This window comes from Phaethon aethereus (assembly GCF_964289735.1).
Source record: "Phaethon aethereus genome assembly, chromosome: 10".
NCBI classification, from domain to species: domain Eukaryota; kingdom Metazoa; phylum Chordata; class Aves; order Phaethontiformes; family Phaethontidae; genus Phaethon; species Phaethon aethereus.
The window spans coordinates 21,801,836-21,820,602 of NC_138586.1; the positions used below are offsets into that span (position 1 = coordinate 21,801,836).

Sequence of the window (18,767 nt, forward strand, 5' to 3'; positions counted from 1 at the left end):
ACTTACATCTTTGTAGGATTAATTGGCACTATTCATTTTTAAAGCTGCTTTTTTAATGGCCATGTTCAGAGAATGTGCATACCTTCTTCTAACCAGTTGCAGGATTTTTTATGACTAAGTCATAAACCACTTAAAATAAGTTTTTTAAAATGGAAAGGCTGACATAACCTGAACTGTAGGGTCAGAACAGTGTAATTAAGGTCTAATAGCACCCTTCATTTTGCTTTACAAGGCAATCATTCGCCTCCCAAGAGAATAAAGAATTGTAAAGACAAAAAATAATGCAAGACAATTATTATGGTAGCAATTTTAAATTGTAAATGAGTTCTTTTCTAAATGAGATTTTTTTAAACTGTTATTTACAACAGTGGAAGTTAAAAGCTATTTAAATACACTTAAAACCCAGCCTATTTCTGATTCTGATAGCCACCTTTTCTAGCATTCAGCTTTATATTACTTGAAGAGCTTTTTTCTTACCAGTTACTAATGGTATTATAGATCAAGCTGTGTTTAAATATTCTAGGTGCTGTAGTTAGCCTTTGTGTTTAAATCTGTTGACCATCAGCGAGATCGATGTTAAACAAGTAGGTCTCGAAGGAGCCTAAAACATAGCCTTTCAGAAAGGATTAGATAGAAGCTACATTTTCTTAACTGTTCTAAATTCTGAAACAAATGGTCACTAGTTAAAGTTGTTTATAATTAAAGGTTATAATGGAAAAAATGATGAGGGGTGTATGTGAGAACAAAGCAAAGAATAGGCTGAAGATAAAGCAAAACTTGCTGTTAGAATACAGTCTTCCCAGCTAGCATGTAGGTACCTTCTAGACAAGTGGAAGAGGGAAACACTTCCCAGTTGGTGTGCCTTCTACCCCCAGATCACTTTGATCTTCCTGGAAATGGGATGGAAATCCCCAAACATGAGATATTTACCAACTCATGGATCAGAACACTTTAAAAACCAACCAAACAAACTGCTGTGCATATTAGTCTTGGAGATAGCTTGGAAGATTGAATCCAACTCCTTCCATCAATTCTGTGTTTCCTGTTTTAATGATACTTACCATGATTCATGTATTCGCTACCATTAGTATTACTAACTTCTATATGTCATGCTGTTTGATTGTATTGATGAGATGACATTTAGAAGGCAAGACACCGCAAATCTTACAGATAATTATCCATCTACAGCTCAGTGTACAAATAACTTCATTCTTGTTTTATTTTAATTTAGCGTTATATTCCTAGTAATACTGAACTAATGTTGATATCTGCATTTACCTGCCCTGAGGATAGGCTAAATAAAATGTAAAGTCCCATTTATGATTCCTTCAAATTCTGCATATACGGATCAAGTAAAGCATCTGGCTTCGTTTTCTGTTTTTTCGCTGCTACAACCTGATATGAAGTATCATGGTCTGAAGTAGCATGTTCCTTGAAGCATTTCAGAATTCTGAGGCATCTTCATGTTCATAAGAGGAAGCACTAGAAGTGTCATGCCAATATTTGTCCTTTAACCTGTTTACCTTTTTTTCTTTATCTGGAAGGATTTCAGAGTTATTCAAGTGTGTCGTATTTCAAACTACTATTAGTTTGGTAGTGTTCTCTGTAAAATTGCTCTGAAAGCCCATGCAGCTTGTCTACATGCCATCAAGGTGGGTGGTTGGGATACAGTAAAACAGTAACAAAACATAGTTGTATTCCACTTCAAGCAGTGTAACAGTTATTAATTTAGAGTATCTATGCAAGTACTTCACATGCTTATGTCTTAATAATGAATTCAAATGTATACACTTGGCAGCTGGTACACTTAACTTCTAAATACTGAAGGAACTATTTATTAACTGAATTAGTTACGATAAGTATCCAAATGTTATAATGAAGGCAATGTTAAATTATTATTGGTTATTCTGCATGACTTCAGCTGGATAAGGTTAACTTAAAAAATTGGTAGACCTGAAAGCACTCTGTACCATTAAATCATTGAATTTATAATCAATGTCATGATGTCCTACATAACATACTAAGAATTTCTTTCCATGTTCAACCTCTTAATTATTTGACAATTTTTGGAGTGGATATTCCCTAATTGGAGACTGAATAATTGTTGAGAACTGCAACAATTGGAAATGTTTGTCTGCTCTAGTTAGTCATATATTTAGTGCAAAATATGACACTTTTCTTCAATATTCTATTAAATATAATAACAGTTTCAGTATATTTTATTTCAAGTGCAGAATTGGAATAAAAAGTCTTTCTCTTACCTTCAAAAACTTAGTTCTTTAAACTTTTTGTAGAATATTTGTACCCGTGTACCCTCCCAACTTACTAAGTAGGGTTTTTAAATTACAGAACCATGTTTTTGAAGTAGAGAACAAAATTTTGTCTGTGTTTTTCATATACTAATATAAATAATTTTGAAGAGTTTTAAATGGGTATGGAAGAGTGAAATTTAGGAAGCAGAATGAAAAATTAAATTGAACTGAAAGCAGACAGGGTCATTTAAGCAGTTAATAATGGAGTCCTACATCCACGTGCTGGTGATACAAATCCACTGCTGGTGGGCAGTGAAGTTTATCACAGGAAGCTGTTTGGTACATGCTCAATGATGTATTAATCTGAAAACAATTCCCTCTTGTCCAGGAATCCACATCATGTAATCAGCCTTTGCAGTTGGCATTAACTGACCCTACTGTCAGCTTTTTCAGTGCAGTGGCTGGTAGCAGTATGAATATAAAGATTAAATGCATTCTTGCTTATGTGGGAGCTCTCATCACAGGTTGTCTTTAGGGCATAGTTTACTAAATAGACAAAATCTAGAGGGAATATTCCTTTGCCTTTTTAGAAATGCAAAACGTAACTGATCTGCATCAGTTGTCTCCATTTGTCTTAGAAGCTTAAGGACTTGGAAAAGAAAACCTTTATGGACATGTGAAGTGCATGCTGATTCAGTAAATAAATTCCAAAGTATCTCGAGGTTGTGGTTTTTGTTTGGTTGGTGTGCTTTGGTTTGTATTTTTTTAAGATAAGCTTATAGATAGGTTATTTGCACACGAACATGTAAAACTAATACTAATTAACAAAACTCCTTGCATTCTTGTGTTTTCAAATGGATGTTTTGGCCTCCTTTGTTTTTATAAAATGTCTGCTTGCTTCTCCAGAATTTTAAGAACGTATTACTTTGGTTCTTTTTCTCACAGGTTTTGTAGTTGTGTTCTGTATATTGTAGTAACTACCCTGATGTTATCAAGAACATGTTTCTTTTTAACATCTTTCATTGCAGCGGTCAAAAAACTTGACTTTTTGCATGTACTTAATTTCTAAACCTTGACAGCATGAAGAGTAAGTGGCATTGTAAATTAAATCCTTGAGCTATACCTTAAGAGTAGCTGTCTTTTTATCTAAATAAAAGTTGCTCATACAGTTCCTTTCAGAAAGGTACAATTTGTGTACATAGGTATATGCGCTTAATACAATGAAATTATAGACATGTTTTTCAATAAACTATAAATGTGTTGTATACAAATATGCATATATTTTCAATGATAATATTCCATTGGATGAGAATAGTTCTCAGTTGAGCTATCTGAGCTGTTCAGAAAAACAGTTTGTTGGTGGTTTTTTTTTAGTTCTTATGTTTAAGAAGGAAACCCGTATAGATGTGACATAGATTGTACATATTAACAATTTCCTGGGTTTGCTTGTTATATGAAATGGATTCTTTTCTCTGGAAAGAGGCAAGATCTTTCCCATCCTCTGCATTTGACTGCAGCTAGGGATATTTTTATAGTGGGGAAGATCTTTTTGCTTGCAAAAAATCATGTGTGGTGTTCCCAATACAATGTCGAATGACCAGCATGTTTTTTAAAAAGCCTTATCCTGTGACTTTTCCTGGTAGAACAATGTAAAAGGATAGATTGCCTTTTCTTGTTTTGAGGACTGCAAGAAGGAATGGATTTCCCATGTGTTTGCAATACTGTCGAAGTACTAAATCACTATTGATTTGAAAGAACAGAGGTTAATCTTAAATATCTGTAAAATATTGCTGCAAGGTATTACATTTCAAGGTAAAGTTGATTTTATGCTTTTTTTTTCTAAATAGGCTGAGACTATTTTCCAAGAAATGTTTCCTACAGAGGAATTTTGCCCACCACCACCAAATCCGGAAGATATTATTTATGATGAAGATGAGATTGCACCAGAAGAATCTGGATTCAATAATTCACCAGAGACAAAACCTGAACTCCCAACCGAAGAAAGTAGTAGTACTGCTGCTAAGAAAGAAGATAATGAAGAATGAATTAGCTCTGTTGTTTTATTAGAAGAGGAGGTTGACCCAAACTAAAATGTAAGGGAGGAAGGGTAAGAAAAAGAGGTTTAAAAAGACCATAGCCATGTTATTTGCAATTTGCCTTACTTACCTTAGCTTGAATAATCTTTTTTGTTGAATAGTTTCATTGATAGCTGAGACCTTTCTAAATAGTCATAGGTTCACCAGATCCAGGAGTGTTTGTTGCTAAACAAGAAACATAGAACAAAGCATTTGAATTTAAAATGCTAAAATACGATTAATGATTTGTTGAGAGAATTTGGTTTTGTTTTACATCTTGGAGGGAATCTTCCATCTTTTAAACAGGCAACAAGTCAAAACTGCTCAAAGAAAAAACGTGCAAGTTTGCATACCAGCCAGAAGATGATCTACTGCTACAACGTATCACAGTTCTACTAAAAATCATTGAGGCTGTGCTAATTAAACAGCTGAAGGTGAGCTTCACAATCTGTCCTTCAAAGTGGTTTTATGAATGGAACTTAAAGACAATAATATTGACAGTTCTGGGGTGGCTTTAGAATAGGTAATAGATGTCATATTTAATTTGTATCATGAAAAATGAGCTGTACGGCTTTGAAATTGATTCTGTAAGCAAATATAATCCAATAGATGTTCCTCACATGAAACTATTTTACATCCAGAAAAATTTTGGATAAGATCTAGTAGTTGCGCGATCACACATTTTCACCAGTGACCTAATTTCGTGTAGTCTGGAAGATATTACAATTGATGGTAGACTTCCCAACAAAATTAAGAATTGTAAGTAGAGCGTGCCTGTTGTTAGTTTCCCTGGATTTGTTGCAGCGTTTGGGCCTTTAATAAGCCAGTAGTTAATTTTTCAAGTATGGTGTCTGAGAAGGCTAGACGATCATTAATTGAAGGTTTTTGTGGTGGGGAGAAGGTTCAACTGATAATTCCAAAGGTTGGTATTGATCCCGGTTAATAAGATTAAAATTAGTGCGATAGCTGTAAATTATGCATTTTGTAATGATAAATCATAAAGCATTTATACAATAAAATTTATCAAAGTATTTATAAGCGTAGTTTGTATGAAAAAATTACAAAATGAGAAAGCTGTTGTGAATGACCAGGATAAACTTGCAGTTCTTCTGAACAATGCTTGAAATTAGATATCCAGGTGATGAAAAATATTTAGCATTTATATAAAGATTTACCTTAAAATGTACACCCAATAGATCAGTGATGTATCTAAATACAGAGTTCAGTGAATTTTGGTGAGTCAGGGCTTAAACTTCTACATGAATTTAGATATAGTTCTAGCAGTGCATAAATACTGTACGTAAATTAAAAATGCTGTTGAATAATGAATATTCAGCACTGCCTGAACTTGACACATCCAGACTTTTGTACAGTTTTGTGGTGCATGTGCTTGCCTTTAAAATGGCTTCCTGCCATAAAGGTTAATTTATTTATTTTTTTACAGCATAACTGGTACAGTCGACGTCACTTTGCCTTGCATTATAATACATTGTCCAATTTGCATTTCAAAAAGCGGTTTGTTAGTGTTTACATTCTTTGTTTATTGGATAGGTATCATTTTGTGTATAATCCAAAGTCCTCAGAAAAATATGTGGTTGAATTGTTTCCAGTGTTAATCAGCGGTTATCTTTGGATGCTTGTGATTCAGCAGTTATTTATATATAGTAATAAGCAGACTGCCTCTTCATTTAGCTGGAATTTTTTTGTGTATTGGAAAGCATGAATATATGGTAATTGTATTTAACATCTACAAATCTGTAAAAGAACTAAGTGGAGGACCTAGTCCCTGTTTTGTCTTTCAATAATAGGGATCATAGCTGAATTTTTCATCTTCTGTGTTTACAAGGAAATTGTTTGATGAAAATTAAAGGATTGCTTGCAAGTGCATTTTTCTGTGTTTTCTTTTAATTATGCAAGAAAAGCAGTTCATTTGTTAGCTCAGATTTCCTGATAATTGTGTTGTCTACATTCATCATGTTGACATCTGTAATAAGATTGAAGTTTACGTGTGTGTCAGTATGTCTATATAAGTTAGCGAGTTTATATAAAGTTTATATAAAGTAGTGTCTTGGTGCTTCGTGTCCATGTGAAGCAAAATTTGGAAATATTGTGAATTTGCTTTTAGATAAGACGGCATAATCTACAAGTTGCAGGCCATGACTTTACACTACATTGATCGCTTAAAAACTGTTTTCATGTCTCGTTCGTATGGTGAATAGAAACATAAAATGTTTTTCCGATGGTACTTGAGTACCCAATAGCTCACTTGCAATAGCAGTAGATAAGAGTGTTGATCTTTGTATTTCACAGAAATCATGCACTGAACTGCATTTTGTTCTTGCTTTAAATGATTTAAGCATACAAAGTGAGCGTTAAGCTTATTTGAAGTAGTTTTTAAGGCTTGTCACACAGGATGTATTCAAAAGATAACATGACTTTTTAAAAACTGGCAATTTATCTGTAGGTTTATTAATAAATCAAGTTAAAGAAAGATAAGGTTAATTGAATTTTTAAACAAGTAGCTGTATTATCCTTCAAGCACCTTGGAGCTCATACAATATTCACACCTTTTTTTTTCTAAGGAGTGCTTTGATATGTTTGAATTCCTTTTTTAATGAGTACTTTCTTTTTAACTTGGTTAATTGGATTAACCCTTAATATTCAAACAGTCCATTTTATGCCATTTTTCCCTTCTGCTGTTGTATTGCCTTATCTGTATGACTGCAATTAGTTACTGTTCCTTTGGAAGTATTTTGAGCCATGAAGGTGCTACGTCTGCTTTTTCTGGTGATGATGATGCTTAGGGCCATTTGACAGGTAATCATTCGAACTTAGATCCTTGCAGACTATGGGGTCTTTTCTCCTATCATTGCAGGGGGATTTATGTAGGTAACTCCTATTAATGTTAATGGGACTTGCATGTGTAAATCCTCCTTGCATCAATGGGAAAATTGACCCCTGGAAAAAAAAAATCTTCATGTTAGCAGCCTTGCTGATTCAGAAACGTCCAGGCACTGTCAGCTCCTATATGGAAATACAATGGAGCATGTGCTTTGTGCCATTTCACTGAAATGCTCTGAAGAGGACTTGGGGAATTTTCAGGTTTTTTATCTTTTGTATTGTTTTTTGTATTTTCTATACACTTCCGAGTCTTGTTAGACTCTAACGATTCTCTTTATGTAGCTACTATCAGTTTCACATTCTGTACTCAGGAGGTTGCATGGCTCCTTTTGTTTTGACTCTTGTATTTTCGGCCCCTCTCTGTTCCCTCCAAATCTTTTTACATCAGCAACCTGAGTTGCAACAGTTTAATTTCAAGAATAATTTGCTAGTAATGTATTGATGAATGACAAGTCAGAAGTATTAAAATACTGTTTTCACACAAAAAGAGACTAGGTCACTTACAATCCACAACCTCGACTGTTGGAAGGATAAAATCAGTTTCCTCAATGCTTTTCCAGGCTGGGAGTGGGAAAACATGTGAACTATCCACTTTCCTCAGGTGGTGGAAAGAAGAGGAGAGACAGACAAGCCTATGGAAATCGCTAAAGCAGGATTGTGGTAGTGGGAGGGAGAGGATAAAATGGCGCTGTTTGTCATAACCTTCATGCTCCGAGATCAACTGAGTCTTGCACTTTTATTTCCCCCTCGGCTATGTGAGATTTCTACACAATTTCTAACAGTCTGTGGCCTTGGGGGGAAAAGATATGTATGTGCTTTTCGGAATGAGGGAACAACAATCAACCAAGAATGGAATAACATAAATGGAGTCATATGCAGCACATGCACTGAGGACTTGGCAGCACAAATAAGAGGGGGGTTTTTTTGTTGTTTACCTGCGAATATGTTTATCTGGTCTTTATTTTGTATTTTGTTGCTGGGCCAGTTGCTACTGTAGATCTTTTATATAATGCTCTGTAGTACGTTTTGGGTTTTTATTTATCTGACAATTTTGTATCGATAAAAATCATCAAATTTTATCAACCCTTTTCTTAACACAATTTATGAAATTACTTAGCACAGGTTTGAGATGATTCCTACCTTTTTGCTAGCTGTCAATCAATAGCAGCTTCCTTTTGCCTCTGATGGTTAGGATTGGTGTTTTTTAAGAGTCTGTGAGGGATCTTGTCAGAAGTTTCAGGGAAGGGTACCATCACTATAATCTGCATGTTCCGTATCCATCAAATTAGACTCCTCCAAAAGTGTTGTAGATTTGTGAGCCATAGCTTTTTTTCTATGAAAGCCTTGTTAAGTCTTGCCCAATATCAGGCTTGTTCATATCTGCTAATTCTTTCTTCATGATAGTTTCTATCAATTTGCCTTCTATGGAACGTAGATTTCATTCAGGGGTAACCATATAGCAGCTCCCTTGAAAAACAAAAAACTCTCCCTTGAGGAAAAGAAAAGTTCCAATTCATCCCCTTAAAAAGTAAAAATTCTAAACTGCTCCAGAGATCTCTCCTAGCTTTTCTGCCATAATGAATGTTCTCTTCACCCATTGATTATCAGTGCACTCTGCAGATTCTGGCGAGTTGTTGGCTGTTGATGCCACTTTTTTTTTTTTTCCATAGGATTCTGTGACTGCAGTTAATGCAGTTGCTGATTTTCCAACTAAGGGAGCAAGTTACTGAGATCACATCATGAAATTTAATTGATTAGTGTGTGCATGTATACTATTCTTGGACAGAATTTTTTTCAAATAGTATTAATTAGCTCTGTGTGTATGTGTATATACAATGACCAAATTACTAACTCATAAAAGATTATCATTTAAACTTTTGCAGAAATCAACCGCTGTAGAATGTCCAAAAGTTAGAATTACCTGCTATTGCCAAAACTGTCAAAAATATATGGGAGAGGTGTGGTGGCAGGATAGTTGCTTGCATTCCTTGGGTAAGTAGTAATGCAAAGTATCTTTGCTATGATGTAAAATTAGTTGTGACTCTGGAAGTTTGAGACACTGATATAAAATGTTCATTTATTGCAACCCACTTCAATAGTAAGATTGCTTCAGTAATCAGATGGAAATCTTAACTTTGGTGTGTATGATTTCAAGAATAACTTTTTTTGATGTGATGAAAAGTTACCATAGAAGGATACTTTCAGCTGTAGAGGTAAGTAGTAGGAAATGGTCAGTCATGTGGAATTCATGTTGTCAGCCTCCTACCTAGCAAAAAAAAATTACTTTTGGTGGAGATAGAGCTTATTAGCAATTCCACCATTATGTTTATTTACAGGCTGCCAGTTTCTGTTTATAAGAGTGACTGGTTCTTCAAAATCTGAATGGGGAGCCAGGCAGGAATGTTGTAAATCTCAGTGACATTTGAGATTTAGAAAGTTGACAGTGAAGTATCAGGAAGATGCAGTTGTTGACTGCAGGGGAGTTCTGATCAGAGGAGGCTTTAATAGAAAATACTCTTCCTGTCACAATTCTAACGGACCATATATTTACACTACTTGCATACATGGACAAAAAAGATGGAAGGTATCAACCTGAGTGTATATCAAGCCCCAGATGTATTTGAGTAAACAATGGTTGCATAGACAATGTTTGACTCCCAGTGTATATAATGCTGCTCAAGTGGCAGTTTTATGTAGGTGTCTTCTCAATCTTGGGGAAAAGCTTCTTTAGTGTGTTGCAAGTTTTATAAGTGGCCAGTATACTGAATTCAGTAGTATACTTCTTCATCTGATTTTAGTTTTTCCTATTACCTGCCAGAATTGGGTTTTTTTAATTAAAAAGATTTAAGCATCAAGTAGAACTTAATAGTTTCTTAGTGACAGTCTAATCTTTTGATTACTGTAAGAGGCATGATGCAAGGAGGTTGTGGGGTTAATACAGATAATGCTGATTTTTAGGACATCTCAGAACATCCACAATTTTATATACAGAGGATCTCATACTTCCTTCTGAAGTGCCACCCCATAATTCATAATATATTTGGGTCTCTGGAGAAGGCTTTAGTCCTGTTGTTCCATTCTTTATGGCTAAGACTTCACTAAGTGGGGCATGCCAAAGGCTATGGACACTCCTTCTGTCTTCTCAAACAGAGGTGGCTTCTCTTCCGAGGTGTTACTGCACGATAGCAATCACTAGTGGTAGCTGACAATCATGGCTTTGTCTTCTGTAGCTGCTTTTTTGCTGCTCCAGCTTTGGGAAGCTTGGAGTGCTGGTAGCTTTATCTCATTCCTTTTCTTTTGCTCTAAGCATGGAGCTGGAGTAAGAAATGCTTCTCTGTTGGAAGTGATTGTTGTCTCAGTCCTGAAGCTGTTAGGTTCTAAGTCATATTAACACAATGATAAAACATCTGGATAATGTCGTGCTAGACTGCAGTTCATTGATACCTCAAGGCCTCGTTCACAGTCCGTAAAACCAGTGGGGTATTTGTTGGTAAGCTGATATTCTGTACCCGAGTTGAATGTCCAAACTGAGGAACAAGGGTTTTTTTTATTACTGGCTGACATCATACTAGAAATTTGAGTCTAGAAAAGGATAGCTTTACCAGAGTCTCCTCATTAAAAATAATAATAATTTTAAAAACCCTCACAAATTCAAACAGTCTGAGTACATAAGAAACTTTGTAGTGGCCAATGTGGCATTCAGAATCTGTTGTTTCAAACCCAAGCATATTTCTGGAGCTCACCCAAGGGAAAGCCATTTAATCACGATGAGAGACCAGCTGTCAGTCCAATGTAACGAAACATTTCCCGGCTGTGGGAACTTTTCAGTAGTGTGAAAGTCACTGCAAGTCATGGTTGGGTCCTTTATCGTGAATACATTAGCCAGCGAATTCAGCCTTTTTCCTGTTCAAAAATTAGTCTAAGCACTAGCTAAGTACCTTCAGTGAATAATTGTTAGATTATTCAGAGAGAATCCACGATATGATTCTTGCAGCGACTTGTTGGCTAGGTTATGTGGTATTTTCCTGCTCCATATTTGGATGCTGAAATAATACATAAAGCTTAATTTTAAGAATGGTGTGTTCATTATTACATCATACATTTTTAAGACAAATAAAATGCTTTATGAAAAACAACAAAACCACTTTCTACTGCTAAGGAAGCCATCATAAAATAACATGTTTTGGTGACACTTGTATGTGATGCTTGTATTGTCTTTCTGTAGAAGTTTTAAGCCAGGAAATCTTATGTTACTTTCCAGACTCAGCCTGAATATAAAATGAAAATGTGAGCATGGTAAAAGCTAATAGCCCTCTCAGTTACACTTTAAGGACATATTAATCTCTGCTATGTGATCGCTTGAAAGGCACATTGCATGGAGTATACATTTAAAAATTTGGTTTGCATCAAATCTCTTCAGATGGCCTATTCCAGTGTCATCTCTGAAGTGATGCCTGAAAATGTGTGCATGTGCACAAATGTAATAAAGGGTAACAAGCAGAAGAGTAACGACAAGCAGTGGATAATGTATCAAGTTGGGATTCAAGAGAAATGGGTGTATTTTTTGGCTTTGGCACTGGTTTCTTCAAGGAACTTGGTTAAGTCGTTTCCCTTTAATGTCATAGTAAAATGATGTAAAATGGTGACAGATATTTTCTGAAGCCTTTTGAGAGGTCAGTAAAATATAAAAGTAATATTGTATTTGAGAAGCAAAATGAATAGTGCTAATGATAACTGTAAAATGGATAGCAGTAATACTTGAGTAGAGGTGCAAATGATTTTCTGAGGAAAAAGTCAAATATAACTATTATAACGTGACTGGGATAGCAGATGTTTTGTTAGCCAAGTCCTTTTTTCCGTCTCTGACATTTTCTGTGTTTTACAAATAAGGTTTTGCCAATCAGCACAAACTCTTTGTTTATTGCTTAATAAAAATGACATAAAATTATAGTATTTTTTAAAAATCTTTTTCTGATTACATGTGTTTTGCTGGCAGATTGTAATGCATATTGCTTCATTGTTTAATTAGGACTTAATGCTAATGTCATTAACATTCTATGTGATAATTTAGTAGGTTGCCTATTTATAGACATAACAAAAGTAGTAATTTTTTTTGTAGTACAGTGCTTTTGACTGTGCTATTAAATTAAAAAGAATTTTAAAGCTACTCTAACCTGACGTTAGCTTTCAGTTGAATTGTCCGTGGTCCAGTGAATCTGGAAGATACTGCTGCATGGACTAAACATGTTTTTTTAATTATTGTTGATTATTTCAATAGAGCCTAACTCATCCTTTCCTTTGAGAAAGAAAAAAGAAACATACTGAATTAAGCAGGAATCTCAGAAATCGAGATCTGAAGTCTGAAATGTCCTCCTTGAAGACTATTTGCGAGTTATGACACTGAATTTAAGTACTCAGAATCTTATCCAAATTTTATTCTGTGGTAGTGCTTATAAATCCAGTAGTTAGGCAGCATTTCACTTTTCAATTTATTACCTCAAATATGGATGTGTGCTTTATTTGTGGTTATAAAGTCCAAAATAACTGCTGACTTCTGTACTCCATGTCACCTCTTTTAGTAGGGACAGTGAATTCTATGGATTTCTTTCTACACAGCCTTTTTCTGAGCATTTGTAATACCATATTTACATAAATGATCTTGTTTTCTAGAACGGTTTTCAGATAAAAGCAATGGAATCCTGTAACAAAAAACCAATAAGCACGACAATGTGAATTAAGTACACTTCAAGGAGTTCTAAAATTGTGTTGTGGCCCTATTTTGGATAGTATTTCATCTGTTGCCCTTTTGTACTTATGTTCACTGTATATATACTGTATTTATATTGTGCACATTCTTATTTTAATTCATCTTTTTACAGCTTGAATTATGCGCACTTTTAGGGCTCTATTTCTATACTTCGTAACATGTCCCAGTTTAATTCAACAGGTCCGTTCGTTGTGTGCTCTGCGCTCTCTCATCTTTGTCTCAAACACGATGAAGGGGGTTTAACGGTGCCAGGCCAATGAATGGTACTTGAGTACCAAGTGGGAAGTAATAGAAGGTAAAGACAATCCATTTAAGTACTGCCGGTTCCCTACCTCCATTACGTACATGCGGGGTGTTCTTTGTGGTGAGAATAAAACTCGCTGAGAGGTGGTAAACTAGTTTGTACTTCATGGGCTTGGAGGACTCGCGGGGAGGTTACGGCGTCCTCCCTGTGAGGCTGATGGTAGATGCTCACCAGCCGGGGCTGGAGGCCACCACTGCTGATGGCGTGGCCAGTCTCCTCTCCGGCCTGGGTTGTGACACCAGCAGCAGGAGCCTGGGCTGGTACACCTTGGCCACAAGGGAGGAGAGCCCTTGCAAGGTGGGAATGGGTCTGTCTGTAGGCAGCGCTGAGAAAAGGGTTGTGTGTGCCTCTGCTCACTGCTGCTCTCCGCTGCTGTGCTGAAGGACTTGATGCTCTTCTCCCATCTGTATTGCATTCGTGATGCCTCCTCTGTCTAGTACATACTCGGTTACTCCAGAGGGAGAAATAATCCCCCTTCTTCCAAGGTGGTTACACTTGACCTTGTAACTTCCTTCTTGAGAAAACAAGTAAAGTAAATTTGTGGTGCAGTGCAATGCAGGATGGCACAAGCCAAGGCCTGTGTTTTTGGGGTGGCTTCTGTGAATCTCTTGAAGATTTGCAGTCAATAACTAATGGCTTCTTTGACAAAGGATGGTTGCTGCCAAGTGGAAGGTGCTGTTACGGCACCTCAGGGTTCAGCCTGTACTTCCTGTTTGCAGCTCCACAGGAGCTGAAGTGCTAAAACGCCATTGACCTGCACAGGGAAAACTAAATGCAGATCTGGATGTAAATTTTGGAATGTTGTGGATTTTTAGAGGACTTTGAGGTAAGTTTTGAGTTTTTCTAGCCACTTCTGTGGCTGTTATCCTTGGTGATTTTGGAAAGAAGACTAAGAACTACACAAGCTAAGAAAATTGTTCACCGAACTTGACTGGCGTCTCCATGTTGCTGGGCTGACAGAGGCTTCCTCCAGGAAAGCTCGTACTGCGCTGGTCTCTGAAGGAGTATTCTGTACAGTATTGAGTCTGGCTGGTGTTACGGATACCATGGTAGCTTCACACTGCAGAGCTTACACCTATTCTTACTGAAACCAGGAGATATTTTTCTAAAGTCACTTGGAAAGGTTTTTAAAGGATTATTGGAATTCCTTGATTACCACAGATGAATTAATTCTGTTTCACTGAATTGAATTACAGCATCGTATGAGTTGCTAGTATATTAATAAAGCATATGAAGCCAGCCTTAAAACGTAGTTCCTTTGTGAAGAGACTTTTTTTCTCTAAAGAATAAGCAGGAGGGATTTTTCAAAGATGCGTATTTTTCTCAGAGTAATGTTGCATACAGGCTGGAGATTGCTTCTTCTATTGAATTGCATAATGAAAAATCAATCAGTTTAATGGTTGACAAACTTTGACATTCAAATAAAAACGTTGCTGGTATTTTCATAAAGGCCTGTAGGCAAAACTAGATTCAGTGACTTTAATTTATGCAATAGTAAATGTCTGCCAAAACATTGTACAAATGACTGTATAATGAGGCAATAATAACTACGAGGAACGGAAGGAAAGCAAACAGGCCAAATTTCTCAGTTTTTACAGATTATGTAATTTCACAAAGCCTTTCAATGTAAAATATGTTTCTACAGCATCCTTTTCAACAACACATTCTGTTTTGAAAGCAATTGCTCAAAATCATCAAAACATATTTATCTGAAATTGTTGCATAATACCAGATTACAATGTTTAGTTTTTGTACTTGTTAGTCTTCTCCACAGGCTGCCTTTACTTCTTGACCACTTTTCATCTTGCTGTATACTCTGCAAAAACTATCTAAATGAAAAAGCCTTCTTCATAGTGGTTCTATTATATTTTTCACGTGCCTGTGAGCAAAACGGATAAGAGGAGTCCTTCTGTGAAGGAGAAAGAGAAAACAGCAAAAGACTTGACAAGCTGCTGGATTTGCTTGTGTGTTGGTTGTTCTGACTGTTTTGGGTTTTTTCATTTTCTTTGATTCAGAGGGGAAGGAAATCCCAGTAAGGAAAGAGGACACTGTCGTTGCTCATTCATTTCTGCTTTTAATGTATGTTTGAACACGGTACTCAGGAAGAGCAAAAGGGAGTACCTAGCCATGCTACCACTTTAAGCCTTTAGGCACTGCTGTCCTAGAGGCAGCAGATGGGCTTAATAAATCCCATTAACCTCTCTTGCTCAAGCATTGTCTGGCTACAAGCTTTTCAGTATCACTTTAGTCCAATATATTAATCCTTCTTCCAGGCTCGCCTTTACTTTGCTCTTTCCTTGCCCTATTCCTACATGCTCCTTGGAAATTTCCCCTCCCAGTCCCAGGACAGGCTTCAAGGACCAACTGGGGGACCTCTAGTTGTATGAAGAGATCTCAAACTGGGAGATTGAGGGGAGTTAAAGATTGAATTAGAGAATTGGTGTCTTGGAGGTCCTGCCATTGACTGAAATTTAATACAAATGAGGTATTTCCATCCATACCCTTTTGATTTCAGCGCATGGCTGGCTGTTAGTCAGACTCTTGCTCATATAGATGGCAGTGAGTTTTGGCTGTGGCCCCGTGCCGGCTTGTTGGGCTCTTTGGACACAGAGCCTGTGAGTGCATCATTAGTGCCAGCAGCAGTGACTGAGGAGTCTTGCCTTGCTTTCCTCCTCTTAGCTCTCTCAGCTACTTAAATCTGCTAAGCTTTGCACAACTTCCAACTCCCATTCCTATATGCTCTGGGTGTTTTTGTTAATTCTTACTACTGTTATCACACCAGCTTCATACAATTTGTCCTTTTTTCCTTTTCCTTTCATGCATTATCCCAAGCTTTGAATACCCTTTTAAAACTGACTTAAAAGATAACTAATCTTTTTAGTATAATTATGTGTCCAAATTCAAGATATTAACTAAACTAGATGCAACTTTTATTGCACTGACGGGGGAAAAAAATACTCCTCCTGTGTTGCATTCACAAGATAACGTAAGTGCTTTACAGACACCTGCCCTTGCTGCTTCAGGTGTTGCCTATCTCTGGTCCGTTTGACTTAAATTGTGATGTTGTGTTGAGTTCTTCAAGGTAGTGACTGTCTCTCTCTCTATTTCAGTAATGTCTAATAAACTTCTTGGTGCTATATGAAATAATGTGCCAGGTGATTCACACATTATCACTGGTTAATTGTGTTTTGCCACTTCTGTTCTCAAAGGAAATAATCCTTTTCATTTTTGTTTCAGGAAGCTCATGAGGGTATTCCCATTCATTCCTTGGGATTAATGATTATCATGCTTCTTTTCCACCTTTATCATTCATCTGATTTTTGTCTCAACTTGGTGACTGATTTGTTTTATAACTGGCAAAAACAAATTGAAGACGTTAATTGATTTCCCTACAGCCGTAGAAGGAAAAAAAGTTAGAGCCCAGACTAAAGCTTTGTTCCCTTTTTTTCCTTCTAGCTAAAATTAGAGATAAATGAGTCTATACATTTTATTTCTATAGTAATTTGTGTGGTGATCTCCTAGCATTTCTCTATCAAGGAGAAACCTGTAGTATGTTTTATTCAAGAGCCTTGCATTACCACTGATACTAATGCCAAGGTGGAAGCTGGTATAGCAAATGTGTATTCCCAAGTGAAAAAGGTTTTGTTTGGGGTTTTTTTTTAGATATAACTAACTGTAGTATTTATTTGTACTGACATATCTCACAAATATTAAATTTTTTTTAGGGGGAAAATGTTACTCCATGTTTACACTTTGGAAAAGCTGTAGCAAGGACAGAAATACAGCCGTGGCTCAAAGTCGTGTGTGGAGTGTGCGAACAGGGATTCTGTTCTTTTGCAGTAGCGTTCTGGGGCTTTTCAGCTCTGTTTTTTAAGCAGCATGTGATAGGATTGTGAGCTCCTGAAAACAAGGTAAAGCCTGTTACCTGCCCTAGTATCGATCATAAGCAAGGGAGCATCTATATAGTTAGGTATTGCTTTCCCTGTCATAGACGTGAATGAACACTTAAGGCATAGGGGGTTTGGTACTTAAAAGCTTAAACTATTACTCATGAGGACACAAGTTTTACTCAGTGTTTGGGAGATTTATGTTTCCGGTTGCCAGTTTGCAGCATGAAAGGAGCATCCATGTTGCATCTAGAGAGCAAGACAGTATTTGATATTTACTGCGAGATGAAAATGTGCATTAAAGACTCTAAAAGAAAATGCAAACTTGAGGAGACAGTAGCTGATTGACATCCATGGAAGTAATTTTCTTCCGTGATTCTGGCATTTCATGCGTTGCTAAATGTCATCCACAGGTATCTGTTGTATGTGTCAGTAAGCGACACAATAGGACAGCTGCTCTTCACCGTTCCGTAGCATCAGTTCATTCAGTAATAAGCTTCCACGTGTTTTTATCTTTGTTGTCTCTCTCCTAAACAGTTCAAAATAAAAAGAGATAATGATTGCAATTGATACTGAGTTCTCCCCAGTGTCAAGGTCTCGAGTAAGCAGCCCTGTGTGCCAGGCTACTAACAGTAGGTCTGCTCTTCCCTCTTGGCGTGGTGCTACAACATATATGAAGTTCCTAGAAGCACGTTGTGCGTTTTTAACGCTATGACGTTATGCAGGCGTCAGCATGCAAGCACTGCCGTTCTGAACCTTGCTTTCTTCTTCCAGCCAACCTTAACAATAATTTTAAAGTTTTTATTGTTGAAAGGTAATGTTGTATTCTGTACATAGTCTCTTTAGAATGGATGTATGGATAGAAATGCTGGCTTCGTATTCTGTAGTTTACCTTTTTTACTGGTGGTATATAATTGGGAGTGTATATAACAAGCACAGGTGGAATGGAGTTTTTAGCTGAGGCCTCTTTTTTACGTATGATCATTGTTACATGACTGGTTTCAGGAAAATAACATATTTATCCATTTTATGCCAAGAAATATGGCAAAACCATGCACTCCTTACTGAAGTCTCTTTACAAATCACTGCTATAACAGTGTATTTTTAAAGTGATTGTATGAATTCTGAATCTTTTATGATTCTACCACTGTTGTTAGTTTAAAAACAAGTCTTGAGAAATTATTGCTGATGTTACTTAGTAATGCAGAGGCTTAGCTTTGATATACTTGGTTATTTTGCCAGCCCTGTTAAGCAACAATTGTCAGTAACTGGCTTTATTTTTTTTTTTATAATTAATATAGCTATAGTAAGCACAGTAATCTAATAGTGAAAACATAAAATACAAGATTTTTTCCAAAATTCTAATTTAGAATTAGATGCCTGACTTCAGTCAGAGAAGAGGCTGGTATCAAATGCTTGCTTCTGCCTTTGAAAACGTGCCTCTAAAATTACGCTGGCAAATGTTGTGGTATGCATAGTATATATTCTTGCTTTTTTTTAATTGACTCAGAGCCGCTCAGTTGCAGCAGATATGCTACTGCAGACAGGTGTTGAAAAAATCTTTTAGATCTAATGCTAAAG

The 18,767-nt window shown here is 36.4% G+C and overlaps 1 protein-coding gene across 1 annotated transcript in view; it reads left to right on the forward strand.

The window, feature by feature from the left end:
* The window catches only part of CHM (CHM Rab escort protein), a gene marked incomplete at both ends in the record, with an annotated part of 71,351 nt that extends 67,054 nt beyond the window's left edge, over positions 1-4,297 (forward strand). The window contains one exon of the mRNA XM_082004275.1: positions 4,100-4,297. Within this exon, the coding sequence (XP_081860401.1) occupies positions 4,100-4,297 (198 nt within the window). The remainder of the gene's footprint in view (positions 1-4,099) is intronic.
* Positions 4,298-18,767: the final 14,470 nt, after the last annotated feature.